Here is a 22,325-nt window from a genome sequence, read left to right as displayed (position 1 = left end):
ATAGTAACATCTGACAAAAATATCTAAAGACACTGAAGCAGCAAACTTTGTGGAAATTAATATTTGTGTCATTCTCAAAACTTTTGGCCACGACTGTACTATCCGCCTCCTGTGTCTGCATCTGGGTCTTAGCCTGAGCCGTGATACTGCTGGTTTTTGGTTTCTACTTTTAATGTGTCCAATTAAGATGGATTTGCAGTCAAAGCAAATTTCAGTGCTTTCAACAATTGTACAGCCATTCTATTGCAACTCATTATTCACCTCATTGATTAGCTAGCTACATTAGATCATTGAGTTGAAGACATTGGGTTACAATGTAAGTTAATAGGAATTGATCTAGGAAGTGGCTCCCTGGGTTTCAGGAACAAGAATTAGTTCTCTAATGTTTTGTTGTCTTTAAATACTTAATTCCACATAATTCCCCCCCTGATTGATTATGACAGTTGTGCAGAATCTCAGCATAATAAATTGGGGTAGTCAAGCCTGATAAATCTGTCACAAATCATACATAACATTTTCTTACTATTTTATATATTTTTTCTGTATTGGATGTTCTTTCTGTTCTGTTCTGTTGATCTTGTATTGAACAAGCAACTTCTTGATATTAAACATAGAGAGCCTCTTTAGGATGACTATGGAGTACAGAACCTGTCTTCTAGCGCCTCCTGCTGGCCCAATACATGTTAGTAAAGTGTTATCCAACATTCATTCCCTTTGAAGCCTTTTTGTAGGACAGACATTAAATTAACATGATCAAGCATTTAAGAAGACTCAATTCAAAAGTGGCTGAGTTTGAAATCACATTTAATGTTTGTTCAGGAGCTGATTCACATGAACCTCAACCCTTTGTGTACAGTACAATTCTTTAATATTTTTATCATCAGATCATAGTCTTAGCTCTCCACAGGCACTCACACACTCATTCACACAAATACACACCAACCCTCTGCAGCCAGTCATACCAGCTGAGGGGTACACACAGGCAATCTTAAAGGGGACTTAGTTGTAACACCAGCGGAAACTCATCTTACACGGTAACACAGTCACAAACCTGCCAGAGGCTAACCCAATCACGATGTGAACACTCACTGGTGGAGAAAAATCTGAACGTGCAAAAGTGGTCCCCTTTAAAGACTGAAGTATTTAGAGTCCTCTGATCTTAGGACACAACAATCACACATTTTCTCCTGTCTTCAGTCACTCCCCATCCTCACCATCCCATTCTCATGAGCACCAATGTTCAGCTTAGAGAAACTAGCTAACAAAGAAAATAAAAAATACTCAAGGTTTCACCTCCTGGACTGCAAATACAGAAATGCACAGAGCAATAAAAAGACATGTCATAGAAGGTTGAAACTAAATCACGATAAAAGGAATCAAGATCCATTTGTTTTGTAACTAGCTGTTAATAGAACTGTTAATAGCTCTAATAGCATCAACAGTTTCATAAGTACATGTAGTTATATATACGTATCTATATTCCATAAAAGGTATGGGGAATTGTTAGGGTCAAACAGTCATGTTTTCAACATAGTTTAATGCTTGAACAAACTTGAAAAGTTCATTTCCGTATGGACTCTTCAGTTATTGCTTTACTTTGCAGGCAATATAAACACTTACCTGAAGCAATGTGAAGACACGCTGGAGCGACAGCGTCGCCCCGATTTAGAAGCTGTTCCACCAGAGGCTATACGTAATGCGTCTGGATTTAAGGGCACCAATACTTCACAGAGCTCTGACAGATAGCAACCTCTGTGGGTGTCCGTGTACTGGGTGCAATAATGCAGTAGTGTAACAGTTCCATGAAGCCAAGGCCGCTTACGTACGTCACTGCAACAGTCAGTCAACTCTGTGGTTCACATACTGGGAGACACTGGATCCAGATGTACACCGATACATGTCCCTTGTCCAATGAGGAGCCTTGGTTGCTCCGTAGCTGTGCAGAGCTCCTCCCTATGAACAGGTCCCATGTAAACAGCTTACAGAGGCGAGACCAGGGAGTAAACACACTCTTTGGCACATCCTTAGGAGAATGGCGGATGCAGTCAAGTCCTGATCAGACTAAATAATAGACCAGATCCCATGATTAGCTAGATTTTAGCCACGGAGAGGTCCTGTGTGTTAGCTACTGGTGACCTCTGTCTAGCATTTAAAAGTCATTGAAAGACATACATATGCACCTCTTGTGCAAAAAAACACACACACAAACAAACAAACACACATAGCTTATGCACTTAGATAAAAGTGTCACTGACCTAATTTCAAACATTCCAATGTTCTAATAGAGCCTAAAAACAACCTAGTTCACCACATTCAAATGTATAATAAATAACAACCAAGGTTTTGGGTTTCATTGACAAGGCAAGAAAGAAATGGCAACATTTGTATGTATGTCCGCATTGAAACTTGAAATAGTGACCTTCAACACTTCTATGGACCCTTTCATCTAAAGAATAGATGAGTATCATCAGGAGCTTAAATGCCGTTAGCTAAACAGTGTTGGGGACATCAAACTATGGAATAACATAATGACCAGTCTAATTTAATATGGCACAGTCATCTCAAAGAATAAGTGCATTAAAAGGGATAGTTCACCCAAATGACAAAATTACACATTGGTTTCCTTACCCTGTAAACAGTCTATAGATTAGGTATGACAGCAATCCATGCTTTGGTTTAGTTTCCCTGGCACTGTTTTCAAATGCTAACGTTTTAGCATTTGTGGCACAAATCCCATGGGACCGATATCAGCATTTATGTATAAGTGACTTTGTTGTGCTTTACAATCAATTTTAGACACTTTCCGAATGATTTGGACATGATGTTCGAAAAATGCTAATATCATATACCCATGACTTAAATGGGATTTGTGCCACAAAATTTGGAAAGGGTGCCAATGAAACTAAACCACAGCATGGATTGCTGTGATACCTTGTCCATAGACTGCTTACAGGGTAAGGAAACCAATATGTAATTTGGGTGAACTATCCCTTTAACTACATTCAGAAAACATTAAGTTACTGTGTGACTGCACCTGTCAGCCTAACACTAAGATGAATGGGACGTCCCTTCAAGGTGCTGCTTCCTCTACAGGGTCCTTCCTTTTCTCTCAAAAAGGCCTTTTCCTCATCATCACTGCCCTAATCAATGGGGCATTTAGTTAAGTGCTCTGTGACATTGTCTAAGTTAAAATTGCCTTATCAAAATAACGTGTAAATGGGCTTTTTAAGTCTGTACCATAGACTAAGCATGAATACAAAAACATTATTTAAACTCATTTTAAAATGTTGTAGAGGGAAGATAAGCAGGAGCCATGAGTGTGCTCCTCTTAATTAAGTGCTTCAAATATAAATGGGAGGAGCCTCTCAGGTCTTTGTAAAGCACTGTTTAGTGCAGGGAGATAGGTCAAAGTTCAATATGGTTTAAGTTAACCTCTCGGTTAACCACTGAGCGGCAGGAAGTGTAACTGTCCACGTTACAAACTGAACATTCAGCTCAAACAAGTCCAAACAAAGAAGAAACAGCAGACCCCGAAGCCCTGGACAGTTGCAATCACCCACTCTGGTCAGGAGAGCTTGGGTTCCCATGGCAATGGGGCTTTGTAACCATCTGCAGAGCTTCCTATGAGAGGCTGGGGAATGAGAGAGCTCTTTGGGGGAAAGCTTCTCTTTAAAACACTTCAACAACAGGTTCCCAGTGTTGAGGCCGAAGGAACAAGTGGATGGAAAAAAGGCATGGCAAAGACGTGGCAGAACAAAATGGTTAAAAGACTGCCTGGATTGTTATGGACCTGGGGGTTACAATGCCGGGGTGGGGATGGGGATCAGGATTGGGGTGAGGGTGGACTCTGCTGAGGCTGTTGCCATTGGAGTGGCAGTGACAATTGGAGAAGACTCAGCCATTGGGGGAGGAGAGGGGCTGCAAGGAGGGAGAACAGTAGGAGCTATGGTGTGGGTGTGGATGGAGGGTGGTGTTGAGGTGGGGGCAGGAGTTGTGGTGAAGCTGGAGGTAGTGGCTGGGACTGAGGTTGAGGTTGGGGTTGGGTTGTGGTCTTGGGCTGGGGGGTCCGTGGCAGAGGGAGCAGGCTTGCTGTAGTTGAGGTTGAGGATGTGCTGCTGGAGGTGGCGGATCCAGTCCTCCTGCACAGAGAGAGGACCCTGGAACTCCACCTCACAGAACCTGGCGGAGAGAGGCAGAGAGCAGACTGTACTCACACAGAGTCATCATACAACCACAGGAGGTAGACAGGAACGGTACATGGATCATTTAAAACATGTTGCTTTAATAAATCAACAGATTATAATTATCGTGAACGTTTTTTATGGCCCCTGGGCCAACAGACTAAAAGCACTCATTCACACAACTTCCAAATCTCAAGTGCCTCCCTATTCCCAAAATAGAGCATAAATTCTGACCAGGGCTATAAAGGAGTGCACTATATTGGGAATATGGCATACTTTGAGATTAGCCCATGAGTTCAGTACTGCACAGTTCCCCAGAGAAACTCACCGGCACCTGAGGGAGTAGATCTTTCCCACCACTTTGACCAGGGGGGTGGTAGGGGGTTTGGGCACCAGGGCAGGAATGGTGCCAGTGCGAGGGGGCTTGGGGGTGCCACTGTCCCTCTCTCCTCCCTCTGAGTGGGAGGGGTGTTTAAGAGGTCGCCGCTCAAAGCCTGGACATGAGGAGGAGAGAACACCAGGCTGAGCATGAGATGGACAGGTATGTGTGTATAGCAAATAGTTGTGTATGTTTGTGTGTCACACTCACCTCTGGGCAGGCGCACGTTGAGCTCGCTGCGGGCCACCTGTGTGTGGGGAGGGAGGGTGTTGGAGAGTCGGGCGGGGCTGGGACTGTGACTGCTGTGGCTGGGTCGGGAGGGGGGAGTGAGACCTGCATCACCCTCTGCTGCCCGGGGTGATGCCAGGGTGAGCTCCCGGCCTACCCGTCTGGCCTGGGCCAGCCCCAGAGCCGCCCACTGGGAGGAGGAGGAATGCTTCTGGGAGGGCACGGGGGGGAGGAGGTCAGAGTCGGATGATGGGGAGAGAGACGAGCTGCTTTTCTGCAACATAAAGGAGAGGGACGAGTGCTTCTCATTAAAATAGCTGTCTCAATGTACTCTAATAGAAGGACATTACAGAGTAATCTTCTAGTCTTTATGTGTGTCAACTCATCACAGAGGGAGTAACGGTGACACAAATACACAATGCTAATTCAGGACGGATGGAAAAGTCTATTTTCTAGAACATAATTCATCTGAAGATGAAGGATCTATGTCACTCGGTGCTCTGGTTACTATAGCAACTATTAAGTCAATACCTAACCCTGTTGTGTCCCCCACAGGGGAAATATGCTGATATGAGAATCTTTGTGAAGAAGCTACATGATAGCAGATCTGAGTGAGGCATTTAAATCACAAAATGGCTGTTGGTGGCTGAGGCCATTTCCATCTTTTTACCTTTAAAAGCCCATCTCCTGGCAGGTGTTGTTAGTTTGAGAGAGCTAAAGCATTATGGTAAACAATTCACCTGACCTTTAATGATATGGGTTGACATGTTAATGCTCTAAACAGCCCTAACAGTGTGCCGACAGCCCTCATAGCGGTCCGAACCCCACAATTTAAATGAACGGGGTCGGCACTAATAAAAAACGACTTTGCAATATCGCGGCTTTATTGTGCATTGTGTGCACAATGTCACACTGTTTACTCTAAGTCGATATAAATAATTGCTGCCTTCGCATGGACATTGGAAAAATAGAACTTTCGAGATAAATCTCACTGCAAGTATTGTGAGTAACATAGTCCTTTTACTATCATCTATCACCATTAGATAAACTACTAAATAAATCAATTCCTCCCTGACCTTCTTGGAGGTGGAGCGGTTGGAGCCCTGCATGTAGCTGCGGTGCATCTCCACCACCTTGTGGGGCCGGCTGCGCATCCAGGCACTCAGCGTCTCGATGGGCGAACCGTTCACACACCACTCTGTCACGCCAAACTGCCGCAGGTGGGCCCGCGCGTGACTAGCCAGCGCCTTGCGGTTCTCAAAGTAGAACCCACACAGCTCACAGTTGGCATCTGGGGAGGGGGTCAGGGGGTGAGAGAAGGCAAAGGAGGGGTGTTGTCAGTCAGAGCTGGGCTTAACCTCTTGTCCTCAAGAGGTTAAGTTAGAGAGAGACATTTGATTCATGTTTCATAAAATTAAATGTATATAACATAACATATGAGTCATTCTCTGCTAAATGTAATGAGTCTGTATTAAAAGACAGCCAGCAAGTTAAAGGATGACTGCAACTCTTTTGAGGATCTTTAGTAAGGTCATGGCTTACCCAGGTGCCCTCCGGCATTCTTGTCTGGAGAGGACTTCCCTTTGATGGAGAGGTCATGTGGCAGGGGCGAAAAGGACTGGGGGTGGGATGGTGATCTCTCAACTGGACGGCCCTCCTCCGACATGGGTCTCTTACCCAGCAGGGACACCGCAAAAAACTTCCCGGCGGGAGGGGTGGAGGAGAGGCCCACCGCCCCCAGGCCGTGCTTATGGAGACGGGAGCCAGAGTGCAGCAGATTGAGGGGGGATTTGCGGGAGAACTTGGGCGACTGGTAACCCAGGCCCCCCACCAGGCCTTCCCAGGTGGGGCTGGACCCCTGGCTGGTCTCCTTCTTCAGCCCCGGGGCTGGGGACGAGGTGCCCCCATTCTTGTGCATGAGTTCTCTCAGGGTGTCTATGGGGGAACCGTTGACTGTCCACTCTGTGATGCCCATCTGGCGCAGGTGGGAACGGGCGTGGCTGGAGAGACCTTTACGGTTCTCAAAGTACTCCCCACAGAACTCACAGCGGATGTCCCGAGTGGGCTCTACTTCATGGGCTGTGACTGTGGGAGGAACAAAGGGAGGGGGGAGGAGACACAGAGATGGAAAAAGAGACAGTAGATAATATAAACAAGGCATCACTTCAGTATGGATATTACCTCAATAATTACAAGATGGTCTTTCAACTTGGACTCACCCAAGTTGAGAGGGAGCATATTGTCGGAGCTGCTCCAGCTGCAATTCAGTGGCTCAGAGGAGTATCCCGCTGCTCCCCCCACCGCTCCTGGCATGGTGACTTCCAGCTGCATAGGCTCAGGCTTCAGCTTGACTATCAGGCTAGGGGAGGCCGGTGGAGCTGAGCCCATCTTACGCACTGTGGACTGGTGGCTGGGTGGGTTGGCGAAGGCAAAAGGGAGGCGACTCAGGAGGCTGGGCGAGGCAGGGGAGGACAAGGGGGAGCGAGGGGGTCCGGGGGATGGAGGGGGAGATTTTAGGGGCTTGAGGGGCAGGGCGCATGGTAGACCTCGACGTGTGATCAGCTCTCGCAGGGTGTCTATGGGGGAACCGTTGACTGTCCACTCTGTGATGCCCATCTGGCGCAGGTGGGAACGCGCGTGACTGGAGAGACCTTTACGGTTTTCAAAGTACTCCCCACAGAACTCACAGCCGATCTCCTTCACCGGTTCACCTGCAGGAGAGATGGAGAGTAGAGATGAAGATCAACTTAAAATAAGCACCTCAAGAAACTGTACATCAACAAGTCACTGATGCTGTATTGCACTGAATGGAGAATGAGTTTAGTTTCCATCATATGACAAACACTCACTCTGGGGGATGGGTGTGAGTTCCCCGCCACTCAAACGGAAGACCTGTACTTTGGAGGACTTGGGACGTTTGGAGGGCGGGCCAAACATTGAGGAAGCTGAGGAAGAGGTAGCTTTGGACCCAGATCCGCCCCCCATCGTAGTGACCTTGTAGAGGAGAGGTGTGGAGGAGGTGGTGAGGAGGGAGCGTTTGGGAGAGGAGAGGCTGGCTGTGAGGCCCCTGAGCCCCTGGGGCCCCTCAGGCTGCAGGGCACTGGCTCTGTGCTTGAAGTCATCAGTGTGAATGAGCTGGTTGAGGAGGTCTATGGGGGAACCTTTGGACTCCGAGTACTCCACCCCAAAGTGACGCAGGTGGGCTCGGGCATGGCTGGACAGGCCCTTCCGCGTCTCGAACCAGGCGCCACACAGCTGGCACACTATGTCCTTGTTGGGGTCCACCTCCAATGCTGCACAGATGAGGAAAAGGGGGGTATGAGGAAATGTTTTACTTCAGACACCTTTACAACCTGTGCATTAATCAGTTGGGGATGAATGACACACTTACTGAGGTTGAGTGGGGCATCAGTCTCCTGTGGAGCCCAGAAGGGTTTGGCAGAGAGGTTAGAGGTGGTGCTCTTCACCCCTCCAGGCTTATGGTCCAGACAGCGCAGGGGGGAGGACACAGGCAGCAGGGAGGAGATGGGGGCCTTCCTCACCACAGGAGAAGGGGAGCAGGCCCTGATGAGGGAGGAGGGGGGAGGGGAGGCCACAGGGGAGGGGATGGAGAGAGGGATGGGTTTCTCGTCCATGTCTGTGTCTTGATATCTCTCCTCTTTCCGTGGGGTTGGCAGGACGTGAAGGGGCTTCTTGGCGACGGGGGGCCGGGGGAGGGGAGGGGGGAAGTGCCCATCCAGACCGCGCTCCTTGGTGATCTGGTAGAGGAGGTCGATGGGTGCCCCGCTGCTCTCCGACATGCCGATGCCCAGCTGGCGCAGGTGGGAACGCGCGTGACTAGATAGGCCCCGCCTCGTCTCAAAGGGGGCACTGCACACCTCACACTTTAACAGGTTGGACACTATAATAGAGAGGACAACAGTGAGAGGGGAAGAGATGCAGCTGACCAGCACACAGCAAAATACACAGAATATGGAAAAATGTCCCTTTGCACATTTTATTTCAGACCGAGTTCAGAACTGGTGTATGTATTATTACATCATTTATAGCACTTTAATTAACGGATGGTGACAAAAAGAGCAGGAGGCTGTGTAGCTGAGAATTCTCAACCCCATGATACAATGGAGTTGAGTGGCAATGAGTTTGCTGCAATCCGTAATTTTTGATACAAACAGCATTTTACGTGACCTACGCCGTTGTTTGCTAATGAAGAAGGAACAGCCCTGTCGTTGAAGGACGATTGTTTTTGTTTTGGCAGGAGATGCATAGAATGCAATTGTCATCAAAAACTATGGATACAACTCCCTTGGACAGCTGTATAACAATCTGGACAAGCACAGGTACACAGTAAGTGTTTAAAAAATGATATTTTTTTAAGTATCGAGTGGCAGTGCATGTTTGAAGTCGCTAACTTCATACTCCATTGGAAAACAGTGAATTATGCAGCACAATTTGACAAAGGTCACATTATAGCCCTATTCGGACGGGACTAATATTAGCAGAGACGCTGGTTATGTAATTAATACACCAGCATTTGAATTATTCCAGAGAACAGTTCGCACGGTATACGTTTTAACAAACTGCCGCCTTTAATTCTTCCTTTGTTTTCATTCAATTGACTCTGATGACGGAAGCCTGGAGGGTTTTATTCTAAGCGTGAAGATATGTCAACATCATGTCTAGACGATAAAGGCTACACTGATAACTCATGCTTGGCGGCCAAATGTAAAGGTGTCCCCATAATGTTTAAATTGCGGAAGTGTGATCATAATCATTATTTTAGGGATTGACGGTAGACTGTCCTAATGAAAAGGCCTCCCATCCTGCTGATGTCAGCTGTTGAACAGTGCTCTTGCACTTGAGATGCGTTTATGGATGAGAAAGTGAACTTGCCAATTCCAAAAAAGTTTAGCTCAGTGGGGAATCAGGGATGCCCTGTTAGTAATATATTGCCTAATTCAACAGTCACGGTTGAATTAAATAGGCCTAGGCACAATATTTTTTTATTGCACATTTAATTAAACTGACGCATTTGGAGATGTTCAACTTCAATTCATTGGCACAAAACATAGTCTATAAACAAAAGTATTCACTATGAAACTTGATCAATTTAAGCCATTCATATAAAATATATGCGTAGCACTTTGTTTAAGCATCAATTCATCAAATCAGTTCTTGTTTCCTGTGCTCAGCACCTGTCAAACTCTTTGTAATGTCTCGAAAAACACAGGGATGTCGTTATGCACAGGACTAGCATTATCAGAGAACATTAGGTTATTCTGGCTGGAATTGTTAGTCTCCTGCCATGTAAAACTGACTGACGTGGCAAATTCGGACGGGACTAAAATGATGGATGTGGTGTTTTGTGTTAAAACGAATCCCATCCAAATAAGGATATAGAATTCAATTTGAATCATAAACTATGGAATTCAGCACCCAAATAAAAGATCGCCTTTACACAGAACCAACATAGGTACAAGGTACGCAGTAAAGAATGGCCATTTGTATTGTCTGATATCGACTCCATGTAGGTACACTCCGACAAAACTAATCGCCCCTCAACTCCATTGAGACGTGATGTACATATCATGGAGTTGAGAATTCTAGGGGCTGTGGTAACCTCAGCCACATCTGTCTGCCACCTAACAAATCCTCCAGATCCCAGGGGAGCTTTATGTCTCATCTCATCTTGCCCCATGTTGTTCAGTCTCACCCTTGATGTCAGCTTCATCCCTCGGGGAGGGGCTCTCTGGGTCTAGGGAAAACAGACCCTTCCTCCCTGGGCTGGAGGTCAAGCTGTCCAGTGCTGGCATCTGCTCTTCCTCCTCCCCGCCTGAAACACAATACACAACCAAATGAATGAGTCATTAATTAAAGAGTCATTAACCTGGTAGGATGTGAATTAAACATGGAGCCTAATGTCACCAGGAAAATTACATAAGTATTCATTTTGGTAACTAGTAATGCATGAAAATACACAACATGAAGAAAAGTATGTGGACACCTGCTCGTCGAACATCTCATTCAAAGATCATGGGCATTAATATGGAGTTGGTCCCCCCTTTGCTGATATAACAGCCTCCACTCTTCTGGGAAAGCTTTCCACTAGATGTTGGAACATTGCTGCGGGGACTAATTGTTGGGCAATTTGGCCTGGCTCGCAGTCGGTGTTCCAATTCATCCCAAAGGTGCTCGATGGAGTTGAGGTCAGGGCTCTGTACAGGCCAGTCAAGTTCTTCAACACCGATCTCAACAAACCATTTCTGTATGGACCACGCTTTGTGAACGGGAGTATTGTCATGCTGAAACAGGAAAGGGCCTTACCCAAACTGTTGCCACAAAGTTGGAAGCACAGAATTGTCTACAATGTCATTGTATGCTGTAGCGTTAAGATTTCCTTTCACTCGAACTAAGGGGCCTAGCCCGAACCATGAAAAACAGCCCCAGACCATTATTCCTCCTCCACCAAACTGTACAGTTGGCACTATGCATTGGGGCAGGTAGCGTTCTCTTGGAATCCGCCAAACCCAGATTCGTTCGTCAGACTGCCAGATGGTGAAGCATGATTCATCACTCCAGAGAACGCGGTTCCACTCCTCCAGAGTCCAATGGCGGCGAGCTTTACACTACTCCAGCCGATAATTGGCAATATGCATGGTGATCTTAGGCTTGTGTGCGGCTGCTCGGCCATGGAAACCCATTTCATGAAGCTCCCGACGAACAGTTCTTGTGCTATCGTTGCTTCCAGAGGCAGTTTGGAACTTGGTAGTGAGTGTTACAACCGAGGACAGACATTTTTTATGCGCTACGCGCTTCAGCATTTGGCAGCCCTGTTCTGTGAGCTTGTGTGGCCTACCACTTCGTGGCTGAGCCGTTGTTGCTCCTAGACATTTCCACTTCACAATAACAGCACTTACAGTTGACCGGGGCAGCTCTAGCTGGGCAGAAATTTGACAAACTGACTTGTTGGAAAGGTGGCATCCTATGACGGTGCCACGTTGAAAGTCACTGCGCTCTTCAGTAAGGCCATTCTAATGCCAATGTTTGTAGGGGGATTGCATGGCTGTGTGCTCGGTTTTATACACCTGTCAGACATGGGTGTGGCTGTAATAACTGAATCCACTAACTTGAAGGGGTGTCCACATACATTGTATATATAGTGTATGCATAGGCAAATTAAATAGTTTTTAAATAATACAATGTATTATGTTTCTGTATGAATAACAAAAAAATACATAAAACCTTTACAATGGAGCAGCTAATAATAATAATAATAATAATAATAATACGATATTCATTCAAATAACTGCAATTTGCAGCGCCATCAATTATTGGCGCTTCAGACATAGTCTGTCTAATAAATCACTTCTTCAAGTGTGTAGACAAAACACTGTTCGTTTTCCTGCTGTTGTACATTTCGTAACAGACACATGCCTTTCATTGCGATTATGTATTTCTGGGACAAAACTACCATTTTCTGCGACAAAACGGTAAATCATAAGCGACGTGAGGAGACAATGCTTTTTGTCTAGTGGGCGGCTCTGCGCTTGTCAGTTGATCTCGTCTCAGGGTGCTCGCAGAGCAAATGACACCTTTGATTTTTCTCGCTTTATTTGCAGCATCAAAAATGTGATCACTGCAGCAAAATGATACCCTGATTTGATAAAACTATTAAAAGTAACAAAGTTACAAAATCCGGACTTCAGTTTTCATTATAAAGCAGTAGTCGGCCTACAGTAATATCAAGTAACCTGACACTTAATAAAGTGACACTTACATGTATTTTTAAGATCTAAATAAGTTTTGATACGATTACAGATTTGTAGTCCGTTATTCCTGTATTATAAGCATGAGGCAATGCATTCATAAAGAATGACACCAGAGCGACCACATTCAAAAAATCAAAGGAAAGTAAAATGGCGAGGATTTGGGAACTGTAGGTAATTTTAGAAATCCTGCAGTATTGGAAAGAGTGAACGTCATCCGAGACGCACAAAATATATCACACAGAAAATGACAGTCCGCATCAAATGTTGCAAAACACATTCCTGCGCGCGTAGCTACAGTGATACAAGCAACTCGAAAAATGACAATGACACATTTGTAGCCAATGCCTTGACTTTGTATCTCTCACCTTTAGCGCGCGCGACAGTGATTTTAAATGGTCTAATATTATTTTTATTTTTTTTAACGGCTAATGTGTCTTGAGACAATTTTGACGTAAAGCAAACAATACGGGCTACGACTCGACGTGCAACAATGAAGCCGATTAATGTTTAAAGGGAACGGGCGTTACGGTGCGTGGTACTCACCGGTCAGTAGCTGCGGTGCATCGGACTCCCAACAGCTAAAGCCAGACAGTTTTTCCGCTATTGTTTGTGTCTGCAGGGAGGTGGAAGCAGCCATTTTGCCCCCATACACATGCACCGCTAAGCTAAGGCGTGACCAATCGAGCAGCTAGGAGGCTGGGACAAACGCGCTGAGCACCGCATCAACCATGGGAATCTGAGTCTCTTCCTCTAATATGCTTGATTTACAGTAACACTTTGTCCCAGATACTGCAGTTCATCATAGACAAGAAATCTGCTACATCACACAAGTCTCACAACTAGGGACTGATGTTACAACACCAACAGGCAAAGTGCCACATCAGGAGAGTAGTTCCATAATACAAAATAGTTGCAAAACTATTGCACAGAATCGTTTTCATCATTCAATATCTCTTGTGCATTGCATTGCCACTGTAGTTAGCATTGAGTTACCACATTCAGCACTGAGACATTTCTTTGGAAGTCTTATTCACGCTGATCAACCATCATGTAATCTACCAACAACCTATAACACAGTCAGACCACAGTGTGTTGTATTCATAAACCACAATGTCAGCTCAAAAAGGCATCCTACAGTATACACACCAGGTACACACACACACCTTCAGGCTCACCAACGCTGTGGTCTTTCTCCCAAGGCTGAGAAGGTGACGATGGCAGTAGGTTGGAGACTGTAGCACCTGTTGCCTCTTCACTCCCTTCCCCTTCCCCTGGTTCTTCCTCCTCCGTCTCCAGGTCTTCCTCCTCCTCCTCGTCTGAGGCTGGACTGCGTGGGGGGGCTGTGGGGAGGACCAGGTCTGGGCGACTGGAGAAGAGCTCCCGGAGGATATGGATGGGCGAGACAGTCACCTCCCAGTTAGTAATCCCAAAGTCCCGCAGGTGTGCCCTGGCGTGGCTGGACAGGCCAGCCCGGGTGTCAAAGCCAGCATTGCAGAACTCACAGCGCATCACACTGAACGTATCCGGGTCAAAGTTGGCAACTGAAGCGAGAGAAGGGCACATAAAAGGTTAGCAGTTTACAGACCGACTTGGAAGTTGTACACATCTTCTACCCTGACTGATACTTGTTACTTTGTTACATTATAGTTTATTACAAATATACAGCATCCTACACCAGACAAGGTCCTAACAATGTAATAACACAGATTCCAGATACCTTTTTTCTTCTTCTTCTGGTAGGAGAACTTCTTCTCAATGGCATTGACCTCCTCAGGGGATATGAAGTGGCGCACATTGTAGCTGACGCCCACTCGGTTGAGGTGGCCCCTCACGTGATTGGCCAGCCCGATGCCGTTGTGGAAGCGATCAGGGCAGTAGGGGCATTTCCTCTCCACGCTCTTCAGGGTCCCCGTCTCCTCATCAATCTCCTCATAATCCTCATCTGATATGCCCTCCGCTAGGAAACGCCGGATATTCTCCTCTTCCTCTTCTTCGTCATGATCATCGTTGTCATCATCATCGTCATTTTCAGCAGCAAAAACCTTGTTACTTTTCTTTTCAAAAGCAACCTTTGTCTCCCCGTCCTCTTCCTCTTCCTTCACGGGCTTCCCTTCTGTAGAGCTTGAGGCTGTGAGGCTCTGTTGTTTTAGAGAGGAGTCATCTAGCACAGGAAGGAAAGGGATATAGTATGAGGCTGAGCTGAGACAGCCATTTAGTACACAGTATTATAATAGAGAAGAGTTCAATCCCAGTCCTGGAGAGCCAATGTGCCGCTGGGTTTTTGCTGTGTCAGTAACTGGCTCAATCAATCTTCAACAGCAGATTAGATCACTTTATATCACATCAATTTACTACGTGCTGTAGTGGCACATCAAGAATAGGCATCATATACAGAGACACTTCAGGACAGCGATGGAACAAACACTACAGAGGCCATTCAAACAGACGCAACATGAAGAACACAGTGAAAAGATGCAATGGGGTGAAATTAGAAACAGACATCTATTCACCTAGCAACTGAGCCTTTATATTGATTAGGGAAGAGCGCAAGGAAGATAAGGCTGACTATATTGTATTTGGTGAGGGGAGTCATGCATCACTGCATGCCAGGTGGCTACTTTACAACTCAGCCTGTCACTCACCCATCGCCTTGCCTCCCTCCCAACGACCAAGGTAAGAGAGGAGAGTTTGGGGGTCAAAGCGGATGGGCTCATTGAGGACAAGGGACAGCGTGTGTCTTAGCTGGGCCTGCTGGCCCTCAGTCAGCCCCAGGCACTCTGCTGCCCCCCGCAGGCTGGCTAAGAAAATGCGTTTCAGCTTAGTGGCCGGGGCAGGCACATCCACAGGGCATGGAGGGGAAGCAACGGGCAACACAGGTTCAGCTATGGGCCAGGCAGGGACTGCTGGGCCTTTTCAGTTACGGCCAACCCAGTGACTGATCTGCAGGCTTGTGATGTTATTTGATAGCACTGTCCAACAGTACACATGCATGAAGCACAAGTTATGCATTCTAGGTGAATATAATTTCAATATCGAAGGACAAATATCACAGGTTACCCAACTATGCAGGTCCAAGTTGAAAATAAAGAGAGAAAATATTGAATTGGAATTCGGAGTAGCCTCAGGAGTCCAAAATATTCTGGACAGTAGAATATTTTTGCTTATGAATATGCATATAGTGTGACCATTCTCTAGTGCAGTGGTTCCCAACTCCAGTCCACAAGTACCCCAAACAGTATTGGAGCCCCAGACAAGCACACCTGATTCAACTTGTCAACTAATCATCAGGCCCTTATAAGGTGTTTTTTGTCCGGGGCTACAACAAAAAAGTGTGCTGTTGGGGGTACACGAGGACTGGAGTTGGGAACCACTGCTCTAGTATATCAGACCATTAACGATGAAAGGTTTGTCTCAGAATTAGCATGAGAGCAGTTTAATAGGTGAGACTCTAAAGAAAGTCTAAGATATTGGCTTCTTTCAACTGTATTCGAGAAGGCGTGAGGGGATAGGTTCGGCAGCTTAGTCTCACCTCGGAGGGATCGAGCCCTGGTGAGCGGTTTGGATCCAACAAGTGATTCAGTCTCTTTTTGGTTTATATCGGTTGCCAGGTCAGGGCTCTGGCCCTGGCTTTGTGCATCATCGGTCTCAGGTGGCCCGCTGTCCAGTTTTGGATTTGACCGAAGGAGTTCTGTCCCCGCCTTCCCTCTCCTATTTGCCCTCTTGTTCCCGATGGTCTTAAAGGCTATCTCTCTACGCTGGGGAGCTGTAGCAGTGTTTGATGGTTGGGGCTGTATGTCACTATCCTCCATAGCAGAGATCCAACTAGAGGAAGACTTACTGGCCTTTGACTGGCTTTGGCCTTCTGGTGGAGAGACAGGCTTAGAAAGCTTATCAGAACATGGTGGAGAGGAGGCATCAATTCTGGACCCTGGACGGTTAATCTCTTCAGGCCCTTCCCCACAGATGGAGGTCTGCGCGGGGTGAGCCACGTGTTGGTGATCCTTCAGAGCAGTTTGACTGGAGGCCTGGAAGGCACACTGATCACAAGTGAGAGAGATAGAGGTCAGGCCAGAGGCAGATCCAGGTGACACAGGCGGCTCCATAGGAGTGAGCTTTGGCTGAAAGCGCGGAGAGGCTCGCTGCAGACCAGTAGGTTTTCTGTTGTGGGTCTTGGCATGGTTGGCCAATGCCTGTGAGGTGCGTGTACTGAAGTCACACTTGAGGCAGAGATAGCGACGATTGGCTGGGCCTTTGACCTTTGCTTTGACTGGGGTTTTGGCTCGAGCTTTTCCTGTGGCCCGGACTGGAACTGGAACTGGATCTGGCTTTGTGAATGGAGCTGGATCTGGCTCTGTGAATGGAGCTGGATCTGGCTCTGTGAATGGAGCTGGGACTGGCTCTGTGAATGGGACTGGAGCTGGAGTCATGACTGGAGCTACAAATGGTTCTAGGACTGGGCTTGCAGGTTTGGTCACCTTGCTCGGCTCACCCTGCGTAGTCTCTCCTTTCCTGCTGTCACTCAGCTTCCCAATCTCCTCCAGGATCTTCTGACGAGACTCCTGGTGTCGTCTGTGGTGGTCTGCCAGAGCCAGCCTGTTTGACAGGTTCCATCCACACTCCACGCACCGAAATCGCGCGCCCTTCACTCCGCGCTCCCTCCTGCCAGCCCCTGGCCTGCTATGACTGTGCTCTTGCATGTGATCCTGCAGGTAGACCTGCTTCTTGAAGTAAATGCTACATTCCACACAGGTGAAAATCTCTTCACCAAGCTCTCCCTCTCCTCCTCCTTCTTCTTCACCACCTTTTTCCTCTTCTACCTTCTCCAGATCCTCTGTTGCCTTTTCCAAGTTCTCCTTAAAGTTATAGGCCCCTCCACTCACCTTCACTGGCCCCAAGCTCTTTGCTCTTGAGGAAGCACACCTTGCCTTCTTCCCAGCTCCTGTTGATGTGCGTTCCCAGGAGCCCTGGCCAGAGAAGGGCCTGAGCAGGGCCCTCTTCTTCTTCCGACGCTGGATGAAAGTGCAGTGTGCCCATGGTGCTGGTGGGGGGCTCTCTGTGTCTGAGTCCCCAGGAAAGGTGTACACATCCCGCTCAGGCTCCTTGTCCTTCCCTGTCAGGTCCTCTTCCTCTCCTTCCTCCTCAATTTTGCGCCCCTCCTTTGATGTCACTTTGGACTGAAACAGTTCAGCTTTCTCCGATACATTCCAGACTCTGTCATCTACCACTGTGGATGGTTAAGAGACAAAAGGAAATTAGAAAAGGAGTTATTTCAAAAATAAACTATGTTTTATCTGGTGTTTTACCTTGCTCCCCATCATGCTTACATTCTTTTGAACTGGGTTGGGCCTTCTTTGGCTCCTCTCTGTGTGTGTTAGGCTTGTCTTGGTCCCGCTCCACAGGGCTGAGTAGGTTTGTCTCAGTGGGTAAGTGCTGCAGTTGTTCAAGTGCTTGGTCATCCTCACTGTCAGGTCTTGACAAAATGATACAGAAAGAGACAGTTGTATGAGTGGGTCAGAAAGAGCAATGAGTCCCTATCTGTCTATCTGACCATGTGTCCGCCTAACCTGTTAGTGTGTCCGATTGTCACTTTATTTGACCTCTCTGCTTTACTGTCTGTCTGCCTTGTGGTGTCGTGTCCTATCACACATACAGTTGAAGTCGGAAGATTCCATACACATTAAAACTTGTTTTTCAACCACTCCACAAATTTCTTGTTAACAAACTATAGTTTTGGCAAGTCGGTTAGGACATCTACTTTGTGCATGACACAAGTAATTTTTCCAACAATTGTTTACAGACAGATTATTTCACTTATAATTCACTATATCACAATTCTAGTGGGTCAGAAGTTTACATACACTAAGTTGACTGTGCCTTTAAACAGCTTGGAAAATTCCAGAAAATTATGTCATGGCTTTAGAAGCTTTTGATAGGCTAATTGACATAATTTGAGTCAATTGGGGGTGTACCTGTGGATGTATTTCAAGGCCTACCTTCAAACTCAGTGCCTCTTTGCTTGACATCATGGGAAAATCAAAAGAAATCAGCCAATACCTCGGAAAAAAATTGTAGCCCTCCACAAGTCTGGTTCATCATTTGGATCAATTCCCAAACGCAGGTACCACGTTCATCTGTACAAACAATAGTATGCAAGTACAAACACCATGGGACCACGCAGCCGTCATACCGCTCAGGAAGAAGACGCATTCTGTCTCCTCGAGATGAACGTACTTTGGTGCGAAAAGTGCAAATCAATCCCAGAACAACAGCAAAGGACCTTGTGAAGATGCTGGAGGAAACAGGTGCAAAAGTATCTATATCCACAGTAAAACGAGTCCTATATCGACATACCCTGAAAGGCCGCTCAGTAAGGAAGAAGCCACTGCTCCAAAACCGCCATAAAAAAGCCAGACTACGGTTTGCAACTGCACATTGGGACAAAGATTGTACTTTTTGGAGAAATGTCCTCTGGTCTAATGAAACAAAAATACAACTGTTTGGCCATAATGACCATCGTAATGTTTGGAGGAAAAAGGGGGAGGCTTGCAAGCCGAAGAACATCATCCCAACCGTGAAACATGGGGGTGGCAACATCATATTGTGGCGGTGCTTTGCTGCAGGAGGGACTGGTGCACTTCACAAAATAGATGGCATCATGAGGAAATACAATTATGTGGATATATTGAAGCAACATCTCAAGACATTAGTCAGGAAGTTAAAGCTTGGTCGCAAATGGGTCTTCCAAATGGACAATGACCCCAAGCATACTTCCAAAGTTGTGGCAGAATGGCTTAAGGACAACTAAGTCAAGGTATTGGAGTGGCCATCACAAAGCCCTGACCTCAATCCTATAGAACATTTGTGGGCAGAACTGAAAAAGCGTGTGCGAGCAAGGAGGCCTTCAAACCTGACTCAGTTACACCAGCTCTGTCAGGAGGAATGGGCCAAAATTCCCCAACTTATTGTGGGAAGCTTGTGGAAGGCTCCCCAAAACATTTGACCCAAGTTAAACAATTTAAAGGCAATGCTACCAAATACTAATTGAGTGTATGTACACTTCTGACCCACTGGGAATGTGATGAAAGACATAAAACCTGAAATAAATCATTCTCTATACTATTATTCTGACATTCCAATTCTTAAAATAAAGTGGTGATCCTAACTGACCTAAGGCAGGGAAGTTTTACTAGGATTGAATGTCAGGAATTGTGAAAAACTTAGTTTAAATGTATTTGGCTAAGGTGTATGTAAACTTCCTACTTCAACTGTAACTACCTTCCTGCTGGCTGCCCTTCTACTCCTCCATCTCACCTGAGTCCAGAGGAGGGGGATCCTGGGCTGTGAGCGGCCAGACCATGAGGGTTAGAAAAGTGCTGTAGCTCCTCCTCTGACAGACAGCGCAACCCACAAAACAGACAACAACAGGAACGTCACTTCACATGTCGGCCACCCACAGGTAAATTCACAGGCAAAGATATACAGAAGTCATTCCTAGTAAGAGACACAGTTCTGACTACAAGCAGACGGAGGAACATTGAAACATTCCCGGAAGTGTCAACAAATACAGCTGGGGGTGATCGCAACAAGTTAAACTGATAGCATCACATTTAGGAAAGCCCATAATTGCACCACTGACATAGACGGGACACACTTAAAAATTCAATAGAATGATTCATATTGTGTTCATACAAAGCTCAGTAATAAACCAGTGTAGCAACTACCGTCTAGTGTCTCTTTCTCAGAGTCAGAGTCCCAGGTCAGGGAGGAGGGAAAGGCTGAGGGTCTGATGCTCCTCTGTGCACTCCTCCCTGATTCCACCTGGGATAGAGGGCCTCCGGTCCTCTCAAAGTCCCCATTGCCACCACTGGACCATGGGCTCCCACTGAAGGTGAGCTCGTCTGAAACCTGTTGATGACATTGACACAATCTCACAGCAAGAGACAGCATACTGAATGCAACTGACATTGATTCTGAAGTCTGTGATTTTCACTTATGTAAAAGCCTGTTTCAGCAAATGCAGCATGTGGTGGTCGACCATGAAAGGATTATCTTTACCTGTAAGGTGTGATTTAGGAAGTTGTGGGTTGCGGTGTCCTGTGCTGAGAATGAGGGTGGTGGCCCATAGCTGCTCACTGAGGTGAAGGAATCCCTGGGGGAAAGAGAATCCCCCTCTAGCTCCATGGTCCCCAAGAGCACAGTATGGCGTCCCACTACTGACCACTACAGTCTACATTGTGTGTGGTGTTCTCTTCCTTCCACTGTTTTCATATAAACAAACAACACACACACACACGCACACGGAGTACACTTCCGTAATACTGTCATAACAGCGAGATAAGCAGCACTCCAGAAAAGGTGTTCTGATGCACACAAAACAACCAATTTAAAGTAATTGGAAAATCATGTCACTCATTTGGGGGTCTGGGTTGGCCACCTGATTTTCTGCTTCAAATGCTGCATTGTCAGTGAGCCACAATATCACACCAAGACCTTGATGAATTTGACAAATCGCAAATGCAAGAGATGGAAACAAGCATAGCGCAGTGGCGTCACAGGTTCAGCTCACTGCAATTTTGGGACTGTCTGACCCATTTTCACAATGTCTGGTGATATTGTGAGAATATAACAGATTTCCCAAATGGCCACGTACAAAAGTATACTTTTATTCAGGCCCAGTGTCGCGTGTTAGCTAAAAATAAACGCAAATGCAAGTAGCTAACACATCAAGATGGGAAAAAATGCTATCTACCTGCAAGGGCATTGTGGATGGATGTAGCAATTATTATATAAATATGTGAAAAAAATGTAGAATGTAATAACGCCCGTTATTAAGTACTCACGGAAAACGGCCTGGCTTGTGGTCTGAGGAAAGGAGTTGCTTACGCACCGTTCTCCATGCTTTATATGGAACAAAGCTACGGATATCCTCAGTCCATGAATGCATGTAGAGTGTGTTGCTATATTTTTGTCACATCGGTGCTACATTTTTTCCATGAACCCGCTTGCAGAGACCACACACTCGACTCCATGTTATTTGTCTGCAGGCACGCCACGGCTACGTGAGTGACGTCGATTCAGAACTGCGGTCATGCTATCCCTCTCAAATCCATGTTCCAATTTATATGCGCACTATACTGACAATACGGTATAATGCTGATAGCTTGACCACGGATAGCTTGATCGCAGTTATGGACAGCGGAAAAGAGTTTAGAGCAAACGTTCAAGTTCAACCTCTGCGGTCAAGTTCAAGTTGATGTAAGTAAAATGTAAGTAAAGTAAAATGTGTGTGTGTGTGTGTGTGTGTGTGTGTGTGTGTGTGTGTGTGTGTGTGTGTGTGTGTGTGTGTGTGTGTGTGTGTGTGTGTGTGTGTGTGTGTGTGTGTGTGATGTTATGCACTAGTATTTTTTTGCATTTATGGTTCAACATGATAAACAGAACAATATCACAAATAGTGTACTAAAATGTGTAAATCTTTGTTTGTGTCTTTTTTAAATAGTTTTTTACAGTAGGTGACACTAGTGAGCTGCCTGTGACCAACAATCAGATTATGTACTAAACCTATGACTATGTAGACTTATGAAGACCTAGCTTTCAGCCCATTTACTGAACTATATAATTTCTCATATCACAAACGGCATCAAATTTAGTATTATGCCCATAGGGGCGGGGTTAGAGTGTTGGGCCAGTAAGAGGTTGCTGGTTCAAATACCAGCACAGACAAGGTGAAATAATCTGTTGCTGTGCCCTTGAGCAAGGCACTTAATCCTA

At 46.2% G+C, this 22,325-nt stretch overlaps 1 protein-coding gene across 4 annotated transcripts; it reads right to left on the bottom strand.

Moving 5' to 3' along the window:
- Positions 1–787: 787 nt before the first annotated feature.
- On the bottom strand, positions 788–21,639 carry LOC106607007 (uncharacterized). 4 transcript variants are annotated; one of them, XM_045720343.2, is made up of 17 exons: positions 21,398–21,639; positions 20,613–20,815; positions 20,279–20,462; positions 19,869–19,944; positions 17,861–18,027; positions 16,087–17,781; positions 14,275–14,718; positions 13,721–14,098; positions 10,502–10,621; positions 8,180–8,689; positions 7,638–8,081; positions 7,008–7,499; positions 6,331–6,873; positions 5,865–6,079; positions 4,771–5,062; positions 4,510–4,675; positions 788–4,179 (listed from the first exon to the last, which is right to left on the bottom strand). In XM_045720343.2, exons 2-17 carry the CDS (start codon positions 20,736–20,738, stop codon positions 3,798–3,800), a joined length of 6,234 nt encoding a protein of 2,077 aa, XP_045576299.1. In that variant the 5' UTR covers positions 20,739–20,815; positions 21,398–21,639; the 3' UTR covers positions 788–3,797. The 4 variants fall into 4 exon arrangements, with proteins under 4 accessions (XP_045576299.1, XP_045576301.1, XP_045576302.1 ...); XM_045720345.2 differs by having other exon boundaries at positions 13,733–14,098; XM_045720346.2 differs by having other exon boundaries at positions 17,882–18,027.
- Positions 21,640–22,325: the final 686 nt, after the last annotated feature.

This window comes from Salmo salar, chromosome 06 (genome assembly GCF_965601325.2).
Source record: "Salmo salar chromosome 06, fSalSal1, whole genome shotgun sequence".
Classification (NCBI taxonomy): Eukaryota; Metazoa; Chordata; class Actinopteri; order Salmoniformes; family Salmonidae; genus Salmo; species Salmo salar.
Note: the sequence above shows the minus strand (reverse complement) of the source record. Positions and strands in the feature narration are given on the sequence as shown.

Bases quoted from the DNA above. Each gene is read 5' to 3' on its own strand.
- LOC106607007 (XM_045720344.1), bottom strand. From the start codon at position 20,738: ATGGAGCTAGAGGGGGATTCTCTTTCCCCCAGGGATTCCTTCACCTCA. The intron at 14,719-16,086 runs GTGAGACTAAGC...TTCCTGTGCTAG, and splicing joins CAGGGCTCGATCCCTCCGAG to ATGACTCCTCTCTAAAACAA. The intron at 6,080-6,330 runs GTAAGCCATGAC...CCCCCTCCCCAG, and splicing joins GAATGCCGGAGGGCACCTGG to ATGCCAACTGTGAGCTGTGT.